Source organism: Chiloscyllium punctatum, chromosome 38, assembly GCF_047496795.1.
Source record: "Chiloscyllium punctatum isolate Juve2018m chromosome 38, sChiPun1.3, whole genome shotgun sequence".
NCBI lineage: Eukaryota > Metazoa > Chordata > Chondrichthyes > Orectolobiformes > Hemiscylliidae > Chiloscyllium > Chiloscyllium punctatum.
Genome location: NC_092776.1, coordinates 16,923,262 through 16,946,984, shown reverse-complemented (window position 1 = coordinate 16,946,984; position 23,723 = coordinate 16,923,262). Strand labels below are relative to the sequence as shown.

General features: G+C 41.2%; 1 protein-coding gene across 2 annotated transcripts in view; it reads left to right on the top strand.

Moving 5' to 3' along the window:
- Positions 1-23,723, top strand: part of pcgf6 (polycomb group ring finger 6) — a 90,812-nt gene that overhangs the window by 9,960 nt on the left and 57,129 nt on the right. For both annotated transcript variants that reach the window (XM_072557295.1, XM_072557294.1), the window contains exons 3-7: positions 16-112; positions 583-638; positions 1,586-1,645; positions 4,488-4,620; positions 23,031-23,058. In XM_072557295.1, coding sequence (XP_072413396.1) covers positions 16-112; positions 583-638; positions 1,586-1,645; positions 4,488-4,620; positions 23,031-23,058 — 374 coding nt within the window. The remainder of the gene's footprint in view (positions 1-15; positions 113-582; positions 639-1,585; positions 1,646-4,487; positions 4,621-23,030; positions 23,059-23,723) is intronic.

Here is a 23,723-nt window from a genome sequence, read left to right as displayed (position 1 = left end):
CTTCTGTTTCTGCAGTCTGTAAGAGCTGTATTGTGAAACATTTTGAGCACAGCAACCGCTGTCCGAAATGCAACATTGTTGTCCATCAGACACAACCGTTGTATAACATAAGGTGAGCAGGGGGAGAGGCAGGGAGCAGGAAAAGGAATATAAACTTAACCAATGTAATCCAAACTAATCATGTAACCCTTTTAGCCTCCGTATTGATCGAGTGATTTTACCTATTTAATGACCAGTCTGATTTTCGTTATACTGTGATTGAGGCTGTTGATATGTAAAGCATTCATTCCTCTCCTTTCTATTCCAGCTGCTTTAAATAAAGGCCAACATTTTATTTTATTTTCAAATAAATTTTTATAACTTTGTACCAGCTTTTAACAATTCAGTACTTGATCATTCAAAGCCTTTAAAGATTCCTATAGCTCCTAGATTCTCGCCAATAAGAAAGTAATGCGATTTAACTTTGAAATCTAGAGTGGATGAACTCACACATTCTAGCATTAAACAAACTGTTACAGTTTTACACACTTAATCCTTTTTGATTAATGTGTGAATTCTTTTTATTTTCTTTAATTTCTTCAGACTGGACAGAAAACTACAAGATATCGTTTACAAGCTCGTGCCCAACTTAGAAAGCAGTAAGTGATGGTAATCACACTAAATAAGTTTTCAAGCACATTAGCATGTTATTCCCTGAAAGTCAGCAGAATGAATGTTACCAGCCACTTTACTGAGTTCATATGGATGCAACAGTTTCCCAGTTCAGCAAGTTTGCTGCATATTCAAAACAGAAATATCCTGACTCAACAGTAAAAATGCTTGCTAGTATCTAGTGAGGTTCACAGGTGCCTGACCAGAACAAAGAAACAGGAAAACTCTACATTGCTCCCACACAATGTCACATCAGGCTTGGATGTAATTAACACTGGGTTTTAATCCTCACTACCCCCATCTAGATGAAATGGACAAAAAAGGCAATAAGGATATAAGAAATAGGGGCAGATGGAGGCCATTTGGCTCCTCTAAACCACACCACCTTTTAATAAATCATGGCCAATCTGATTGTGATCTTATTTCTCATTCCTGCTTGTCTAGCCCCAATAACTTTGCAGTCCCTTGCAGATAAAAAAAAGTCGTATATATTCAGTGAGTGTGACTCCACAGTTTGCTGGGGGAGAAAAAGAGTTCCAAATTTCAACTCTGAGAGAAAAATTTCTCTTCACATCAGTCTTAAATGGGAGATCTCTTATTTTTAAACTGTGCCGCCTTAACTGTGTATTCCATTACGAGGAGAAACATACTCTTGGCATTCACCCTGTCAGGCTGCCTCAGAATCTTATATATTTCAGTAAGATGATGATCTGTCATTCTTCTAAATTTAGTTATATGTTCCTGTTGGGTGTGATGAACATTGTGAGTTAACCCTCTATTTTCTAGTCAGAGCTTTTAACCTATAATCTTCACTCTTATAATTTGAATCGGATTGTTCACCTTACCAGTCACTGGAAGGGTTTAGTTACTTAAAAGTTAAATTCTCTCATTCCTATATTTTGTTGCTGAGTAATGTGAACTTCTTTGTACTCAGATGAAAATAAGCGACTTCATGATTTCTACCGAGAGAGAGGGCTTGCGGTTCCCAGACCAGGTGAGTTCTCAAGATTATGATTCAGGTGCTAAGTTTTTATTCAATGGCTTCTGGAGTGGAACTTTTGTACTGTGTTCTGTGTGTGGCATCTGCTGAATCAGGGTCATTGTTGAGTGAAATGACAACTCCAGAACTGAACCACTAAATATGGAGTGCGACCTGTTTGCTGATGGATACATATCTCATGTTGAAGTGATTCATTATTTCAGAGCCCGGGTAACTTTCACCTAGTCCTAGTTCTCTGTCTTTCATCTGCATAGACACTGAGTACATCAAAAGAAACCTGAAGCTTTCACTGTCTGTGTTTTATGAGCGTTGCAGGCCATGAATATGAAAGGCAAGAGAGTTGCACCTGACAATATAGTAAATCTTCTACAATTGCATTTGTGCCTCCTGATCTATAGTCCAAACTGAGAACTCTCATCCGACTTTGCTTTGCACTGAAATTAGTTCTTGTTATTTTCACAGGCCTTAATTAACCACATTAAGAGGCAATGGCCTCATGGTATTATCGCTGGATTGTTAATCTAGAGACCCAGATAATGTTCTGGGGACCCATGTTCGAATTCTGCCATGGCCGATTGTGGAATTTGAATTCAATATAAAAAAATTAGGAAATCTAGAATTAAGAGACTAATGATGACCAGGAATCCCCTGTCAATTGCCAGAAAATTCCATCTAGATCACTGATGTCCTTTAGGGAAGGAAACTGCCATCCTAACCTGGTCTGACCTACATGTGACTCCAGAGCACAACAATGTAGTTGACTGTTAACTGTCCTCTGGGCAATTAGGGATGGGCAATAAATGCTGCCTAGCCAGCGACGCCCTCATCCTGTGAATGAATATAAAAGAAAATAGCTGTTGCTGTGAGCAGGAACAGTCTTTCTCTTGATTCCTGAAATGTTAACTAATTTGTCTTTTTGTGAATAATAATTCTCCAAAGGATAACAACCCACAATGGAATTATTACAGGATGGAATATGTGCAGTTTGAGGAGTCAGCTCCATTTTCGGAGGCCACTTCACACTGATTGAAAATTAAGAGGTGTGTTATCACAGGGAATGCTATGAACAGGGTTTCATTCCTCCAGAACAGGTGCAACTGCACATGTGCAGATGGACCTCAATGGCCACTTTTGCATTGGCAATAAACACTTTATTTTTGACTTTCAAATTTCTCAGCTGTTTGGGCTGGGGTTGGTACTATGAAAGGTGTAGCCTCTGCACCTTGCTGTGTAATAGAGTTTCTAGAGCCCTCAAAGACTGAGCTCCTTTGGGACTCAAATTTGTCGTCTTTTCCAAATGGTGATAGTGATGAAATCTATTCAGAAATTAGTGGCTGCATCTGATTTTCAGTAGTAACTGATATTTGTAAATCTGGTGTGCTTCAAACAATGCCCTAAGTAACAGTTCATACATCAACCCCATGAAGAAATATAATGCATTGCTTTTGTGATCATAGGTAAGATTTGGTGTTCAGCATGAATTTGAACACAACAGTATGTGTTTGCTTGGCAGTGGGGTACAGCTCTGTGCTGTGTCACCATGTTGACACTAATTAGTAAACAGACAAACCCAATTGATTTATGGATGTTGATGCTATGAAAGTGCCAGAATAACCATTGTGTGGTGAAGGGTTGAACCTGACCTCTCTGAATTTGAATGTTTACTGTAACAGGGAGGAAGATTTCCATGTTTGAATTTTAAAAAAAAGACAACCTTAAATTCTAGTTTATATTTCTTCTCCCAAGTCCATATTTGATTTTCACATGTTCCTCCTTCAGCCAGATGCTTGGAAGAATACTGTATCATTTCAATGAGGTAATGGAATCTCACCCAGTAATACATGGCTTTTGTGCCTCTCCTAAATTCTGTAACTGATGCTTTGGCCACATTTGGAGTAGGGAGTGTGGACAGGGGACCAGTATTGACCGAGTCATGTCTTCTCCATAACTTAGGACATTTTGCTCATGGTTGCCAATAAATATAAGTTTCTTTAATCATACTGACAATATTTCATTGGAGGATAAGCATCCACTTGATGTCCCCATTTAATTCCATTAATTTCCGTGTGACTGTGTCTTTCTGGATCGAGAATGCCTTTACCTAATTTCATTCTTATCTAACCAAACCTAACCAGAAGGTCTCTTGCATCAGCCTGTTTTCTTGCTTCTGCATTGGTACATTATTGTTCCCCAAAGATCAATCTTGGCCTCGACCTTAATGGTGCTCCACTGCAACATCATTGAAAAACTAATAACAATGCTGACGAGTCTCAGTTCCATCCTTACACCATCTATTTCATCATTTTTGTCTCATCTGCTGTCAACATGTGATCCTTGCCTTTGTTACCGCGAGACTTGACTTTTCCTATGTTCTCATGTTGATCTCTGCACCAGATCCTGTTCATTCACCACATTTTTGCTCACTGACATATGTTGGCCCCAGCCCAGCAGTGCCTCAATTTTAACATTCCCATCCAGGTTTTCAAATCTCTCCATTTTCTCACTCCTGCTATCTCTGTAATTTCTTCCAGCTCCACAACTCTCTGGGATATCGGCGCTTCTCTAATTCTGGTCTTTTGAACAGTTTTAATTGTTCTGTCATTGACAATCATCAGCTGCCTTGGCCCTAACCTCTTGAATTCCTCCTCTAAACCTAGTGATCATTTAGACATACGTCTTTGACGAAGCCTTTGGTCATCTGCTTAATATGTCCTTTTGCAGCTCAGTATTAAATTGTGTTTGAAAATCCTTCCTTTGGCTATACTTAAGGCAGGCTGTTTCTGCATATGAGCTACCTTTGACCATTGATGGTTTCTGTCATTCTGTGGCTATACAGTTATCCAGGTGCCTAGCAATGGTAAAGTGAGCCGTATCCAATCGCTGGATAAGAAGCTGGCATTACCCGTGGTTCCCCTGGATAGTCCATCATTGCCTCATCTCGAGATCTCATTGGTGCTCGAATTTATTGGGTAAGTAACATTAACTTGACTTGCAGACAGTAACCAGAGCTTCAAGTGACTCACGTGAAATTCCGTGTGACATTTTAAACCAAATATATAATTCAGGTCATTCAGTTCAGTGGCTAACATGTGGATACTAAGAGACAGCTGTACTGTCAGAGGATTAATACTGTTGATGGATGCAGTACTAATGGCATACTGTGCTGTTAGAGTGACTGTGTTTCAGTTGACGTGCTAATTTTGGTCTTGTCTAACCTCTCAGGTGAACATAAGCGAGCTGTGATACTGCATAAGACTATAAGACATAGGAGCAGAAGTAAGGCCATTCGGCCTGTCGAGTCCACTCCGCCATTCAATCATGGCTGATGTGCATTTCAACTTCACTTACCCGCATTCTCCCCATAGCGCTTAATTCCTTGTGATATCAAGAATTTATCAGTTTCTGCCTTGAAGACATTTAGCGTCCCAGCCTCCACTGCACTCTGCGGCAATGAATTCCATAGGCCCACCACTCTCTGGCTGAAGAAATGTCTCCGCATTTCTGTTCTGAATTTACCCCCTCTATTTCTAAGGCTGTGTCCACGGGTCCTAGTCTCCTCGCCTAACGGAAACAATTTCCTAGCGTCCACCCTTTCCAAGCCATGTATTGTCTTGTAAGTTTCTATTAGATCTCCCCTTAATCTTCTAAACTCCAATGAATACAATCCCAGGATCCTCAGCCGTTCCTCATATGTTAGACCTACCATTCCAGGGATCATTCGTGTGAATCTCCGCTGGACACGTTCCAGTGCCAGTCTGTCCTTCCTGAGGTGTGGGGACCAAAACTGGACACAGTACTCCAAATGGGGCCTAACCAGAGCTTTATAAAGTCTCAGTAGCACAGTGGAGCTTTTATATTCCAACCCTCTTGAGATAAATGACAACATTGCATTCGCTTTCTTAATCACGGACTCAACCTGCATGTTTACCCTTAGAGAATCCTCGACTGGCACTCCCAGATCCCTCTATACTTTGGCTTTACGAATTTTCTCACCGTTTAAAAAGTAGTCTGTGCTTGTATTCTTTTTTCCAAAGTGCAAGACCTCGCATTTGCTCACATTGAATTCCAACAGCCATTTCTTGGACCACTCTTCCAAACTGTCTAGATCCTTCTGCAGCCTCCCCACTTCCTCAGTACTACCTGCCTGTCCACCTAACTTTCTATCATCGGCAAACTTCACTAGAATGCCCCCAGTCCCTTCATCCAGATCATTAATATATATTTGAAGGACAGGATTTTGCAGTATGTTGGCCAAAATTGAGCTCTCTTTCAGTAGCAACAATATGAATGTCCCTGACATTATCACAAGGTGTTTTTGGACATTTTTGCACACAAATTAACTGGCACATTTCCACCAGTGACTACATTTTGAAAATACCTCATTGACTGTGAAGTACTTTGGAATATCCTGAAATCTTGAAAAGTTTTAGAAATTTATGTTGTGTTTCTTTTGTGGGATGTGGGTATTGATAGCATAACATTTCTGTTCTTGAACTGACTGCTTGTTAGGCCATTTTGGTGAGCATTTAAGAGTCAGCCACAGTGTTTAGGTCTGGAGTCACATAATGGCAGACTGGGTTAAGGGATTTCTTTCACGAAAGGACGTAAGTGAACCAAATGGTTTTTTTATGGGGCAGTTGAAGACAGTCTCCTAGTCACCATTGTTGATACATGCTGTGAATCTTTTATTACGGAGTCTAGGTTTAGCATTTGCGTGTGGAACCGATCATCATTTGAACTCGGGGGTGATTCAGCTTCTCTCATGTGATGGGACTGTTTGCAGTTCATTACACGCGCACACATGTGTAGCTGGTGAATCTTATGGCAAGGGTGGGCAAAAAGTCCTCCCAGGTTTTGGTATCGTCTGGGGTCAAAAATCTTCACACCATAAGCAAAGGGCACCCAGCCAACCATAGAGTCATGCAGCCTGGAAACAGACCTTTCAGTCCAAGTAGGCCATCCTGACCATGTTCCCAAATTAAACTTGGAGAAAGTGAGGACAGCAGATGCTGGAGATCAGAGTCGAGAGTGTGGCGCTGGAAAAGAATGACCTGCTGTGCTTTTCCAGCACCACACTCTCGACTCCCAAATTAAACTTGCCTGCATATGGCCCAAATCTCTCCAAACATTTCCTATTCATGTATTTATCCAAATGTGCTTTAAATGTTGCAACGGTACCTGCATTCACCACTTCCTCTGGCAGTTCATTCCACGCACAAACTACTCTATGAGTGAAAAAAAGTTGCCCCTCATGACCTTTTTAAAACTTGCTCCTCTCACTTTAAAAATAGTATTGAACTTTCCCACTCTAGGGAAAAGGCCCTTGCTAGTCACATTATGTGTCCATAATGATTTTTTAAAATCTCTATAAGGTCACCCCTCAAACTCCTACTCTGCTGAAAAGAAAGTCCCAGTCTTTCCAGCCAATCTTTTTAACTCAAACCCTCCATTCCCGGCAACATCCTGGCAAATCTTTTCCGAACTCTCCCAAGTTTAATAATATCCTTCCAGTGATAGGGCAACCAGAACTGCATAAATACTCCAGAAGAGGCCTCACCAACTTCCTGTACAACCTTCCTCCAGGCCAGGGGCATCACTGACTTCCTTAATTATACATTCAATATTCGAAATTCAGTCCACCCTTTCCCTGTAAGTCTGTCTCTCTTCTCAGGTTAGCTGCCTTTCTTGGTCTGAATTCTAGGCCTGTGCACCTTCTACTCCAACCCTCCTCCATCAGTCATCCTCCATGTGCCATGCAATTTAGACTACTGACACCTGAAATCATTCATAAAATGGCATTGACTATTCTGTAAAGAGGGTGATGGTGACATCATGTTAATCTCACTCAATTAGTAATTCAGAGGTTCAGATTAATGCTTTGTAGACAGGTTAAATACGACTGTGGCAATTGGAGAAACTTGAGTTCATTTAACTACATCAGTAATGGTGTCTGTGACAACTATCATTGATTGTCATAAAGAACCCATCTGGGTCATTAAAGTCTTTTCAGGAAGGAAATCTGCTATCCTTACCTGGTGAGACCTCGACATCCACAACAATGTTGTTGACTCTCAGTTGCCTTTTGAAATGGCCCAGCAAGTCAATTAGTTGAAGGGCTGGTAGGAATGGGCAAAAATTCTAGCTTTGCCAGTGATACCTACATCCCATGAAAGAATAAAAGAAGGCAGTGGCTACACATTCTCAAGTACAATAAGTCAACTGCGATGTGCCTTTTCAATGCAGTTGAATGTCAAAAGGCACATTTTGTTCACTTGCATTCAACTTATGAGGGCAACATTTCTGATATTTAGTCACCCCATCAGTGAATTTTACAGGAGATTTAGGGGTAATTTCACCTGCTCCTGCCTTGTGCTTACAGTATTGTATGATGCTGTGAAGTAAAACTCTCAGTACAACCTTCTTTAGCATCTCCACTAATTAATACCTAGAAACAAGACAGGGCATTTAAAAAAGTAGATACCAGAATATTCCTGCTTTATTTGTAGTAACGGACAACATTCCATTTAGATTTAATTTCAAATTGATATTAGGGAGAGTTTATTTTACTGGATTAGTGGTGCTGGAAGAGCGCAGCAGTTCAGGCAGCATCCAACGAGCAGCGAAATCAACGTTTCGGGCAAAAGCTCTTCATCAGGAATAAAGCTTTAAACGTTGATTTCGCTGCTCGTTGGATGCTGCCTGAACTGCTGCACTCTTCCAGCACCACTAATCCAGTATTTGGTTTTCAGCATCTGCAGTCATTGTTTTTACCTTACAGAGTTTATTTTATCCTGGGGCAAGGAACATTGAGAAGTGCTAGTAATCTAGGTTGTTCAAAATGCAGTTTGATGCTACATTGTGATAATGCAACAATCTGGAAGGGTTATGTGTACTAGGTCAAAATGGCCTTTTCTCCAACCTGGCACTGTCTAATATCTGATTTTAGACTTCCTTTAAAATTATATGTTAATGTCAGAATTTTATATTACATTGAGAGATTAGACAATATTGAGAAAATATTGTAGATATTTTCAAATGAACATGTGAGATATTATTATACACCTCTGAACCCAGGCCTCCTGGGTTCAAAGGTATGGACACTATTATTATACCATAAGAGTCCCTTAACAGCAATATTGTACATTGTAAATTCTTATTTGGCTCAACACTTGTCCTTTGGATGATTTTGAGAGTAGTATTGGGGTTGGTTCAAGAGGGAGTGGAGTCTAATCAGGACTCATGTTACCAGACTCCCTGATGCCTCAGCTTGTTCTTCTCAGGATAATAGTGTTCCTGATTGAGCCATATTGAGTGGCACTATTCATGTTACATTGTTGCAAGTGGATTTCCTGCTCCAAGACAAATAAATATCAGAAATTAGAAGCACGTTAAATGTTCCATAAAATCATGTGTCTTTTTTTATTCATTATAGCTCATGATCGTAATTCTTTCATCTGGATGTGCTAACTTTATCATGTCTTGATTATTTTGATGACTTTATTGTCATGCCTTGTTCAGATTTTGGGGTGCTGTTATACTTGGTGCCCACTGGGTGGCTGCAGAGACCACAGGCTTTGAGAGTTAGATATTTTTCTGGAAAACAGAAATGTGTTTGAACCCTTTGGGTGATGTTAATTACAGGATCATTATATGATTTTTTTTGCATGGTTGGCCTTTTCATTGCAGGTTTGTATCAGGATCCTGGTGCAAGACTTGTCTGAATGTCCTGACCTTATGCTAGTCACTACAGATGTTAGTTACACACTGTGTAGCCACAATACTGACTAAACTCTAGAATGATGCAAAATTATGAGCTACTGTCTATGTTGGAGTAATTGCTCCATTGTCACCATCAAGTTCTCATATCATGTGATTTGAGACTATTATTGCGTGCAACAATTGTAGCCAGGATTGGGGGTGAGGCTTTAGTTGTACCTGGGTTTGGGAGGGTGAGAATTTAGTTATACCTGGATGTGGAGGGGGGAGATGTTGGGGGCAGGTGGTGAGGGTTTAGTTGTTTTACTTCGGCACTAAAGGCGTGAGAGTTGTTTGTGTCTTGAACTCAATTTAACCAGCACTAACTATAGGTTTTGAGTGTTTGTCTATTGATAATTGCCTCGCTGCAATACTTTCACATTTGACAAAAACCAATCACCCTTAATCATGTTGAATATTTCCATCCTTGATATAGACATGTCTGTACTGTTCGCTGGCCAGCTTTTAAGTGCCTGGGGTGTACATGCTGCATGTTGTTCCATTGCACTGCCTGTACAGATCAATCAGTTTGCTCAGTGGTTCATGAACTGAATGTAGCAGCCAACTCCAAGGATATTCTACAGCAAGCCATCTGAGGCCAAGATTCAGACTCCAATCAGACTACATAGGGTAAGAGGAGAAGAAAGGAGAGCATGAAAGCTACTTATTCTCTGGATGTACACGTTGCTAGCAAGCTCAACATTTATTGTCTGCCCCTAATTGACGTGCGGCAGTCCATCTGATGTTCGTAAATTGATGCCACTATTAGGGAGACGGTTCCAGGAGTTGGTACAGTGTTGGAGAGATACGTGATTTAGGAGCAGGAGTAGGCCGTTCAGCCCTTTGGACCCGCTCCACCATTCCACAAGATTGTGGTTAGTCTGGTTGTGGTCTCAACTTCACTTTTTTTAAAAATTAACTTGTGGGATGTGCTTGCTGCTGGCTGGCCAGCATTTATTGCTCATCTAGTTACCCTTGAGAAGATAGTGGTGAGCTAACTTCTTGAACCGTTGCCATCCATGTGCAGTAGGTAGACCCCAATGCAGGAGTTTGACCAAGCGACACTGTTGGAGGCCAGAACAGACAACCTTCACCAAAATATAGTAAGGAGATAATTTATACTCTAACTTTTATATCTATTTAAAGGCAAGTGTGAGATACTGTGTTCCAGATGTGATTGGATTGGTCCACCACTAGGCTTGAAGCAAAACACAATTTCTTTTCTTACAGCACAATTAAAATATAGAAAAAAGAAGAATTGACATAACCTTAATTCTAAGGAAGTACTTAACAAGATAATATATGATATAATTACTAATCATCATCTATTCCAACATAGGAAGCATCCCACAAACACACCCTTAGCGAGGCAATTTAGCAAGATAGTTTTATTCTCATCTGTGTGAGCCTAAACCATTTCTGGAAACTCTTGTTGGTGAGTAGCAGGTAACCTTTGAGAAATTGTTATTGGAGCAGAGAGCATCAGAAGCTTCAACTTAGTAGTAAAAGGATTTAACATTGTAAGTTTTTTTTAGATTAGATTAGTTTCCCTACAGTATGGAAATAGACCCTTCAGCCTAACAAGTCCACACTGACTCTCTGAAGAGTAACCCACCTAGACCCATTCCCCTACCCTATACTTATCCCTAACTAACACACCTAATACTATGGGTAATTTAGCACGGCTAGTTCACCTGACTGCACATTTTGGATTGTGGGAGGAATCTGGAGCACCCAGAGGAAACACACACAGACAAGGGGAGAATGTGCAAACTCCACGCGGACAGTCACTTGAGGCGAGAATTGAACCCGGGTCCTTGGCGCTGTGAGGCAGCAGTGCTAGCCACTGAGCCACCATGGGGGTAAGACATGGCAGGAGAGCTCCAAATCGTAGTCTGCTCCTCTTGCTCGATCTGGAAAGCTGAGCACCTTTCCAGTGCCTAGGACCTTCATGTGTGTAAGAAATACCTCCAGCTGTAACTCCTGGAAGCCCGAGTTTCAGAGTTGGAGAGCATCTGAGGATACTGTGGAACACTCGCGAGGCGGAGAATGTCGTTGATAGCATGTATAGAGAGGTGGTCACATTGCAGACTCAGACCCCACAGGCAGGAATGGAATGGGTGACCACCAGGCAGAGCAGGGGGGCTGATCAGCGGTGCAAGAAACTTGTGTGGTTATTCCCCTGCAAAACAGAGATACCATTTTGGATACTGTTGAGGGTAATTGTCTCTGAGGGGATAACAGCAGCAGCCAAATTCATGGCACCATTATTGGTTCTGTTGTAGAGGGAGGGAGAAATAGGCATAGAAATGCTGTAGTGGGATTCAGTGGTCAGGGGAATAGATAGGCGTTTCTGTGCCAGCAAACGAGAGTCCAGGATGATGTGTTACTTTCCTGGTGATAGGATCATGGATGTCCACATATACAGTGTATTCAAAAAGAATGACTACCCAATGAGCACAAGCAGACAAAATGCGTCCAGAAACCCTAGCCACTCTCCCCTACATCATAGACATCTCAGAAATGACTGCTAGACTACTCAGACTCCTTGACATCATGGTAGCCCACAAACCCACCAACGCACTAAAACAGCAGCTAATGAACTTGAAAGAACCTATACAGACAACAGGCAAAACTAATGTCATTTACAAAATACCATGCAAGGACTGTAACAAACAGTACATTGGACAAACAGGCAGAAAACTAGCCACCAGGATACATGAACATCAACTAGCCACAAAACAACATGATCTTCTCTCACTAATATCCTGACATACAGATAAGGAAAGACACCACTTCAACTGGGACAACACATCCATCCTAGGGCAGAGACATGCACGAGAATTCCTAGACACATGCATTCCAACTGGAACTCTATCAACAAACACATTGAATTGGACCCCATTTACCACCACCTGAGGAAAAAAAGAGCAGGAAATGATGTCACCACCGGAAATGACATCACAACAGGAAATGGCATCACCAGCCCTAGGAAACCCAAACATATAAATAGAAATCAGGAAATACCAGCAGTGCTTTGTCCGGAGGCTCATTGAAGATGTTACCTAGTATGGTGATGAAACATCTGAAAATGAACCTTCCAGCTCAGCGAGCAAGCCTACATCCATTAGGTCTCTTTTATATCTTTCCCCTCTCACCCTAAATCTATGCACTCTAGTTCTGAACCTCCCCCCACCTCATAAAAAAGACCTTGTCTATTTATCCTATCCATGCCTCTCATGATTTTCTAAACCTCAAAGGGTCTCTCCTCAGCCTCTGATGCTCCAGGGAAAATAGCCCCAGCCTATTCTATCTTTCCCTGCAGCTCAAATCCTCCAACCCTGACAATATCCTTGTGAATTGTTTCTGAGCCCTTTCAAATTCAAGACATCCTGCTGATAGGAAGGAAACCAGAAGTGCAAAAGTGGCCCAACCAATGTCCTGTACAGCTGCAACATGACCTCCCAACTCCTATACTCAAGGCTCTGGCCAATGAAGGAAAGCATACCAAACACCTTCACTATCCTATCTACCTGCGACTCTAATTTCAAGGAACTATGAACCTGCACTCCAAGGTCTCTTTGTTCAGCAACACTCCCAGGACTTTACCATTACTCTGATTTGCTTTTCCAAAGTGCAGCAGCTCACATTTATCTAAATTAGACTCCAGCTGCCACTTCTCAGCCCATTGGCCCATCTACTCAAGGTCCCTTCTTCACTGTCCACTTCATCTCCAATTTTGGTGTCATCTGCAAACTTACTAACTATACCTCCTATGTTCGCATCCAAATCATTTATATAATTGATAAAAAGCAGTGCCTTGCGGCACACCACTGGTCACAGGCCTCCAGTCTGAAAAGCAACCCTCTACCACCACGCTCTGCCTTCTACCTTTAAGCCAGTTCTGTTTCCAAATGGCAAACCAGTCTCCCATGAGGAAGCTTGTGAAACGTCTCGCTGAAGTCCATATAGATCACATCTCCTGCTCTGCCCTCATCAATCCACTTTGTTACTTCTTCAAAGAACAGTTAGTGAGACATGATTTCCCACACACAAAGTCATGCTGACTATCCCTAATCAGTCCTTGCCTTTCCAAATACATGTACATCCTGTCCCTCAGGATTCCGTCCAACAACTTACCCACCACTGATGTCAGGCTTACCAGTCTATAGTTCCCTGGCTTTTCCATACCACCTTTATTAAATAGTGGCACCATGTTAGCCAACTTCCAATCTTGAGGCACCTCACCTGTAACTATTGGCGATATAAATATCTCAGCAGGGACCCAGCAATCACTTCCCTAGCTCCCCACAGAGTTCTAGGGTACACCTGATCAGTCCTGGGGATATGTCCACTTTTATACATTTAAAGACATCCAGCACCACCTCCTCTGTAATATGGACATTTTTTCAAGCTGTCACCATCTATTTCCCCACATTCTATATCTTCCATGTCCTTTTCCACAGTAAAGCTGATGCAAAATATTCATTTAGTATCTGCCCCAGTCCTACCTTGTTCTCTGTTTTGTTCCTGCCTGCCCTGACTGTTTGACTCACTTATTTTTCCAACTGTACCAGTCTCAGATTGATCTCTTTCTTCACTATCTCCCTGGGTCCCACCATCTCACCTTACTAGTTTAAATCCTCCCGAGCACCTCTAGCAAATCTCCCTGCCAAAATATTAGTCCCCTTCCAATTCAGGTGCAATCCATCCTTCTTATACAGTTCACTTCTACCCCAAAAGAGATTCCAATAATCCAAAAATATGAACCCTTCTCCCCTACATCAGTTCTTCAGACATGCATTCATCTGCATTATCCTCCTATTCCTACCCTCACTAGCTCGTAGCACTGGGAGTAATCAAGATACTACCATCCTGGAGGACCTCCTTTTTAAATTCCTACCTAACTTTCTATATGCTCTCTTTAGAATCTCATCCTTTTCCCTTCCTGTGTCGTTAATTCCAATATGTACAATGACCTCCTGCTGGGCCCTCTCCCCTTTGAGAGCATTCTGCACCCTCCCTGAGATATCTTTAATCCTGATACCAGGGAGGCAACACACCATTCTGATTTTTCTGCTGGCTGTAGAAACGTATGTCTGTGCCTCTGACTAGAGAGTCCCCAAACACAATCGATCGCTTGGAACCTGACGTAACCCTCATTACAGGAAGAAAGTAAGGACTGCAGATGCTGGAGGTCAGAGTTGAGAGTGTGGTGCTGGAAAAGCACAGCAGGTCGGGCAGTACCCAAGGAGCAGGAGAATCGATGTTTTGGGCATAAGCCCTTCATCAGGAATGAGGCTTGTGAGCCAAGGGGGTAGAGAGATATGCCATGTCAGACAGCAGTGTAGGCTTCTTTCTGGTTTGGATCACTTCCCATGTGGTCTCTGCCATTGTCTCCCTTCCTCCTTTTTAAAGTGCCATGTTTTGATTTTTTTTAACCAAAGTTCCAAAACAATGCAATAGGTTATGAAACAGTAACTACTGCTCCTAGAATTCAAGTAAATCAGCTGCAACACTGAAAATACCACAAAAAAGGAGCGGCTTTACAGTCACAAAGTATATGGATAGACAAGTTATGCTGCAGCTTTATAGAACTTCAGCTAGGCCACACTTGGAATATTGCATACGGTTCTGGTCACCACACTTCCAGAAGGATGTGGATACTTTGGTCAGGGTACAGAAAAGGTTTACCAGGATGTTGCCTGGTATGAGGGATTTTAGCTATGAAGAAAGGTTGGTTAGACTGGATTTGTTTTCACTGGAACACAGGAGGTTGAGGGACGACCAAATAGAAACTTTTAAGATTGTGAATGTCCTGCTCCTGAGACTGGTCGGCAGTGGCAATAAAAGTTATAGTGGAGTCAGGATTGATGTTCTTGGATGCAAGGTTTTTAGGAAATATAGGGAAGGAAATAAATAGAGTGGGGATAATAGTTTTGATTCATGATTTTTTACTGTACTAGGAAAAGAGAGTGTCCTTGAAGGTTTAAAGACAGTTTGGTTTGAGTTAATAAAAAATGAAGGAGCCTTTTAAAGCTGAGATAAATAAACACAGTGGATATTGCTTATATGGTCTGATATATTCCAGTGGGACGATTGAGAAGTGATAACATAAACCAAATGGGTGGCATGGTGGTTCAGTGGTTAGCACTGCTGCCTCACAGTGCAAGTGACCCAGGTTTGATTCCACTCTCAGGCAACTGTTGGTGACGAATTTTCACGTTCTCACTGTGTCTGCATGGGTTTCCTCTGGGTGCTCCAGTTTCCTTTCACAGTCAGTAGTTTGCACATTCTCCCCATGTCTGCATGGGTTTCCTCTGGGTGCTCCAGTTACCTCCCACAGTCCAAAGATGTGCAAGTTAGGTGGAGTGGCAATGCTAAATTGCCCATGGTGTCCAAGGATATGTAGGCTAGGTGGATGAGCCACAGATATGCAGGGTTACAGAGATAGGGTAGGGGGTTGCATCTGGGTGGGATGCTTTTCAGAGGGTCAGTATTGACTCAATGGGCTGAATGACCTGCTTCCACATTGTAGGGATTCTATGATTCTACGATAATCAATTTAACAGTTTCAAAAGGAATGCAAAAAGAGACCTGGAACATTTTGTGCATTACTGTTTAAAGGTTGCAGGACTGCTTAACAAAGCAGTTAATAACCAGACAGGCCTTTTTGTTGAGGAAAAAGGTAAATAATTCAGGAAATTATGCTGAAGCTATGTGATTCTGGAGTAATTATGTCCAATTCCTGACACCGCATTTTAGTAAGAAAGTGCAGGCTTTGGATGCCCAGGGTCCCACTGGGGTCACTCAGCTCCAGACCTAATTAAATCTTTTGTTTAATCAATGTACATTCAGTCTATCCACTCTGCACCAGCTCTTTCAAAGAGCAAGCCAGCCAATCCCACTATCCTGTGCTTTCCCATATCTCCATAACCATTTTTACATCTTCATATATTTGTTCAATTTTTGAAAATTTCCAACCTGCCAGACAGTGAACTCCAAACCCTAACTATTTAATTGGTTAAGAAAATGTTCTCATGTTGCCACTGATGCTTTTGCCAATTGCTTTAAATCTATGTTCACTGGCCATCAAATAGCCAATGGAAAGTTTCTTTTAACTTAATCCTATCTAAATCCTTCACAACTTTGAACCAGTTTTCAAATCTCCTTTGTATTTTTTGCTCTCTAGAATTACTTGAGCTTTATCAGCCTATTTTTATAGCTGCAATCCCCTTCTAGTAAACATAGAAGATAGGAGCAGGGATACCCATTCCACCCATAAACCTGCTCCGCCATTCAATAAGATCATGGCCGATCATTGAGCCCTGTTCCCACCCTCCCCCCATATCCATTGATACCTTTAGCCACAAGAGCTATCTTTACCCCCTACTTGAAAACACATAATGTTTTGGCCTTAACCACTTGCTGTGATATGAGTTCACAGGCCCACAACACTCTGGGTGAAAACATGTCAGACCTAAAAGGTTTACCCTTTATGCTTAAGCTAGGATCCTGGTTTTAGATTCCCCCACCATGGGGAACATCTTTCTAACCTGCCTAGTCCTGTTACAATGTTGCAGATTTCTATGAAATTCCCTTCTCATTCCCCTAAGCTCCAGTCAATACAATCCTGAATGACTTAATCTCTCATCATACATCAGTTCTGCAATCCCAGGAATCAATTTTGTAAACCTTAACTGCACTCCCTCAACCTTAACTGCAACTGTGTAGCTGGGACCATGATTAGTTCTGGAACATATGATGGTAGTGGTATGTTGGGATATTGTTGGAGCCCAGAAATGTGACTGTAACCAGCATGCCCATTTGTTCCTTAATGTCATGTGGAGTGAAACAAGTTGGCTGAAGGCTGTCATCTGTGATAGTAGAGATATCAGAAGTAAAGATATTTTTTCAATGTTTTTGGTGAGGAGGTGAGAAAGAGAGAAAGGAGATTTGTGCAATTGGTCAATTTGTGTTTGTTGGTCAGTATATAGTGTGGTGGTGAGAGAGGGTTTTGTGCTGAAGTTAGTGATCTCTGCAGTTTATAAGCCTAAAATGATGATTCTGCAGTACAGGTAGAATCACTAAGGAGATGGTGATATGATGGTAATATCACTGAACTAGTAATCCAGAGGCCCAGGCTAATGTCCTGGGAGACTTGGATTCTATTTCCACCATGGCAACTGGTGGAATTTAAATTCAATTAAGAAAAAAGATTTGAAAGCAGGTTTCAGTAATGTTGAACATGGGTATCAATTGTCACTGATTAAGCCAGGTTCACTAATGTCCTTCAGAGAAGGAAATCTAATGTCGTTACCTGGTTTGGCCTACATACAAGTCCAGGCCACAAAGCAACATAGTTGACTCTTAACTGCTTTCTGAAATAAACCAGCAAGCCACTTGGTTTGAGGACAATTAGGGATGGCAACAGAGAATAAAAATAAATATGATCAGGAGTAGGCCATTCAACTCATCAAGCCTTCTCCACCACTGTAGGTCATATACTTCATTAATATTTTCCTGCTTTTTCCACATATCCTTTTATGTCATTAATACCTATAAATTCACCTATCTTCCACTATCCTAAACACACTCAAATCACTGAGCTTCCACAGCCCTCTGGTGTAGAAAATTACAAAGATTCACTACCTTCTGCATGAAGAAATTCCTTCTCATCTAAATCCTAAATGGCTTGCTTCTCATATTGAGACTGTTTTAGACCACACTATCCCCCAGCCAGCTGAAATACCCCTTCTGCATCGACCTTTTCAATCCCTTTAAGAATTTTGAAGGTTTCACTGCAGTTACATCTCATTCTTCTAAATGCCAAAGAATACAGGCCCACTCTCCTCAATCTCTCTTCATAAAATAATCCTGCCATCCCAGGATTCAGTCTAGTGAATCTCTGTTGCATTCCCTCTAAGGAAAGCATATGGGTAAGGGACCAAAACTGTAAATAGTGCTCTACAGCTGCTGTCTGACCAAGGCTGTTAGAGCAAGACATCTTTATTTCTGTACTGAAATTATCTTTCATAGAAAACTAGACCAATCAAACCCCTGAGCCTCCTCTGCCATTCAATATGATCATGGAACTATGACTCTTTGGCTGATAAAAGCAAATACATCATTTGCCTTCCTAATTGCTTGTGGTCCCTACATGCTAGCATTCAGGTACATGGGAACCTAGATCCTTTTAGACACTTTCTTGTCTCCCTGTCTATCTTTTTCTTGTGTGATGATCTCACACTTTTCCCCATAATATTCTTTCTACAATTTTGTAGCTTACCCACTCAGTCTGTTCAAATCTCCCCAAAGACTCTTTGCATTACTCCTTACATCAGACATTCTCTTCTAGCTTTCAGTAATCAGAAATTTGGAAATATTACATTTGGTCCCCATATCCCAAGTAACAACATGGATTTTCTTAAATACAAATAATGTAGTTCTGCAAGTCACAACTTTTCATTGCCTGCAGTTTTTGTCAGGAGATGTGAAGCTCTTCAAGTACAAAATCCTTGCTGACACTGGATGATGCTGCAGGTTTAATGTTTAAAGTTGATTTGTGATTTAAGTGACTCAGTCCTACACAGCCTTCTGGGCGCAGCTGAGTCTAGTCTAATGTGCCACGGTTTGATACTGGCTCCTGTTTTTAAGGATTTTTAACTCAGCCCTCAGGCTGTAACTATTTATATTCTCTTCTGTTGAGAATTTGGAAGCTGTACCTTAGTTCTATTCGTCTTGTGTTCTTTTTGTATTTGGAATGTCACCAGTTAAGAACAGTATTCCAGATCGTTAGTGAATTTTTTTTCACTCCTAAATTTTTTTTCCCACCACCCATGAAAGTGGTAATTCGTCTGTGGACTCCAGCTCAATGTTATGTCTCCCATCTGTCAGCATATCCTGTTATTCCTTCCTCCCACATATGTTTATCCATGTTCTTGTTAAATGTATCTATATGTTCATCTTAACTACTTCTTAAAGTAGTGAGTCTCACCTTCTCACCACCCTCTGATAAATATGTTTCTCCTGAATTTCCTTTCAGATTAAATGATGAGAATTTTGCCTTTATGGTTTCTCTAGTTCTTACCTTGCCTGCAAGTGCAACATCTTTTGTGCACATACTCTTTAAAAACCCTTTTGTAATTAAAAAAAAACACTTCTGGTATCCTTCTGTCTTAAAAAGAGCAAAATACTGAGGATGCTGGAAAAATTAAATGTTCAATATGCCAGATGTCATCTGTGGAGTTTGAAACAGCGTTCATGTTTCAGTTCAGTGACCTTTCACCTGTCAATTCTGTCATTTTCCACTGATGATTTCCAATCGTTTCAGCATTATCTGCCTTTGCTGACATTCTAGAGTGGAAGACAAATTTTAAAATTATACTTTGATTCCAAATCATTTGTGTAAACAAAGAACAATAGTAGTCCAAGTGCCAATCCTAAATGCACTAACAGTCTCCTTATTGAAGAAAGGATATAAATGTGTAAGAAGTATGTTAGAAACTAGAGAGAGTTTACTCGACTCTTTCCTGGAATGGGCAGATTGTCTTGATGAGGAAAGGTTGGCTAGGCTAGGTTTGTATCTGCTGGAGTTTAGAAGAATAAGAGGCAACATGACTGAAACATATCAGTTCTTGAGGGATCTTGGCAGATGGATGTGGGAAAGTTATTTTTTCTTCATGGGAGAACTTAGAACTGGGGGGGGGTCACCATTTAATAATATGTTGCTTCCCATTTAAGACGAAAATAAGGAGAAATCTGTCTCAAAGAGCATCATGAGTCTCTAGAAGTCTCTCTCAAAAGGTGGTGAAAGCAGATTCTTTGAATATTTTAATGCAGAGGTAGGTAAATTTTTGATAAGTATGGAGGCAAAAGGTGATCAGGATAATCAAGAATGTGGAGTGATCAAACCAGCTAAGGTCTTATTGAAGTCTGAAGTAGGCTGAAGGGGCTGATAAAGGGCTTATGCCCGAAGCATCGATTCTCCTGCTCCTCGGATGCTGCTTGACCTGCTGTCACTCGACTCTTGATCTCCAGCATCTGCAGTCCTCACTGTGGCCTCTAGGGCCTGAGTGGCCTACTTCTGCTTCTAATTTGTAGGTTTGTATGGTAGCACACCACTTTCCACCAGTTGATAAATCTGAGTTTAACTCCTTACTATCTGTTTTGTAACCACCTTGTTACCCATTTTTCTACCTGTCTCTTCATTTCACATGTTATATGACCATTATCATGATTCTACATTGTAGTAGCCATTTATGTAAATTTTGTTTTCTGAATTGAGAAGCTAATAAAGGAATCTGTTGTTGGGACCAAATGGTAACTTAAATATTGAAAGACTCTTGAAAAAGATTGATTGATAAGACCATAACACATAGGAGTGGAAGTAAGGCCATTCGGCCCATTGAGTCCACTTCGCCATTCAATCATGGCTGATGGGCATTTCAACTCCACTTACCCCCATAGCCCTTAATTCCTTGTGACATCAAGAATTTATAAATCTCTGCCTTGAAGACATTTAGCGTCCCAGCCTCCACTGCACTCTGCGGCAATGAATTCCATAGGCCCACCACTCTCTGGCTGAAGAAATGTCTCAGCATTTCTGTTCTGAATTTACCCCCTCTAATTCTAAGGCTGTGTCCACGGGTCCTAGTCTCTCGCCTAACGGAAACAATTTCCTAGCGTCCACCCTTTCCAAGCCATGTATTGTCTTGTAAGTTTCTATTAGATCTCCCCTTAATCTTCTAAACTCCAATGAATACAATCCCAGGATCCTTAGCCGTTCCTCATATGTTAGACCTACCATTCCAGGGATCATCCGTGTGAATCTCCGCTGGACAGGCTCCAGTGCCAGTATGTCCTTCCTGTGGTGTGGGGACCAAAACTGGACACAGTACTCCAAATGGGGCCGAACCAGAGCTTTATAAAGTCTCAGTAGCACAATGGTGCTTTTATATTCCAACCCTCTTGAGATAAGTGACAACATTGCATTCGCTTTCTTAATCACGGACTCAACCTGCATGTTTACCTTTAGAGAATCCTCAACTAGCACTCCCAGATCCCTCTCCAAGAGGGTTGTATTGGGGTGGGGGTGTGTGTGCCGGGGTGTGGTTGGCACCTTTCAATGTAGACAAGTATAAAATCATTTCAGAAGCAATACAGTTGGTTCTGCTATAAAGCGTGTTTCTTCACTGCGAATTGGCTTTAATGTGTTTGAAGAATTTAGACCGCTATTTGTAGAATATGAACTTTCCTTACCTGTATTGCATATAAGACAATTCCAGCCCCATTAATTTAAAAGATGTGGCTATTGCATGATTATCTTATAACGCGATGTCACATGAGAACGGACCTATCATACTATATCAGAACCGACTGTACAAGGAATGGAAAAGTGCTTTAAGCAGTGAGATGGAGTAGTGGAGCAGATTGGTGTGCACATACTCAGACAATAAAGGGACAGCATAAATACATAGGGATAAAGTGTCAAACTGAATCAATGGTATTATAACTAAAGGAGTGGGCTGTAAATACTCAACAGTTCTATAGAGGAAGAAACTGAGTTAATGGGCAGACTTTTACAGGGGTGGCCTTGAGAGCATAACATCTCTAACCCCTCCATGGAGAGAAACTCAGTGGCTAGCAAATTGACTCAAAGACGCCTGCCCTGCAGCCATTGCACTGGGGAGAAAGTACTACCTTTTGGAGCTGCTGACCAATTGGTTGGTGGTAAAGGATGGGAAGGGACTTGCCACTTTAGTGAGGTCAGTGCAAGGGTATGTTTTAAAGTCTACTCAGACAAAGGAGAAGAAATTGGTGGACCTCATCTCTGCAGGGTAGGTACGAAGCTGGTGGTGAGGTTGAGGGGTCTGGCCATGATCTGCAAGAATCACCTTTGAAAATAGTATCTCCCCCAATTCCTACTATCGTTCTTTTGAAAAAAGGGAGGCTCATTCCGTACAACCCGCTGTCCATACCAATCAAATTATGGCATGGGCAGGATATTACTGAGGTCAATTAAATTTTTAACAAGCTCTGTTGACACTTAATTATTTATTCATACGTGCTGGGTAGGCTACTGACTTGCCCATGTTGGATGGGGAAGTGAGTAGATGAGTGTGATTAGACCGTGTGGCACCATCACTAATCTGATGCGACGGATGTTTTTTTTCTATTTTCTAACATTCAGTGGTCCTGTAACCTCAACTGTTAAAATAGGCAGCAATACTCTCAGCTTTAATGTCTTGGAGAAGATGCTGAACCTGCGATCAAAAGTATAAATAAGTGGTCATTAATGAATTCAAAAGGAAAATCCATTTGTCCTGTAATATCTGAGCCCTAAAAATTACAAAAAAATGGAAAGAAAATGCCACTGTAATTGAGCAGACAATCTGTTTACCAGTGATTCCTGCTTTGTCTCATCTGCTCTTTCACCCATTGCAGCTTTAGTGTTGAATGTTCAATTTGGTTTCTCAAAAAAAAACAGTCTGTAACTAATGAAGGGTCCCACCTGAAACCTGAGGCTGCTGTAAGTTTCTGGGATGTTTAGATTGAGCTGAGGTGAAGATACTAGTCTCATTTCTAGACCAACACAAGTTAATCATGCTGTTCTGTTTTGCAGAGCTGATCTTGGAGTTGGTGACTACAAGGTAAGTGTGTGGTAAACAAAACTACTCATTCAGAACTAAAGGGAAGGAGACGAAAAAAACAGTCAACTGTAGGTCAGACCTTAACATCTGTCATTGGGAAAATGTTCAATTCTGTTATAAACAATACAATAACAGTATTTAGAAATACATAATACAATCAAACAGAGTCAACCTGGCTTCCAAAAGGGGAAATCATTCCTGACAAATTTACTAGAATTCTTTCAGGAGATAACAAGCAGGCTTGATAAAGGGGGACGAGGTGTGATATATTTGCATTTCCATTCAGCCTTCGTGCATAAAACTGCTCAATAAGATAAGAGCCTATATTGTTTGGATAGTATATTAGCATGGATGGTAGATGAACTAAATGATGGAAATCAGAGGTGGAATGAAGGAGCAGTTTGAGGATAACATCCTGTTACAAGTGAGGTGCCACAGGGATCAGTACTGGGACCACAGTTATTTACAATGTATATTAATGACTTGGATAACAGAAGTGAATGTACTACTGGATGAGTGAGGACATTTTTTCTAACATTATTCTTTCTTCTCTTGCACATCACTTCAAATCTATGCCCTCTAATTCTTGTTTTCTTCATGTTAATTCTGGGTGTTAGAATACAAGTGATATTTATATTGTCTTCTAGTTCTTGTTCCTTTGATGA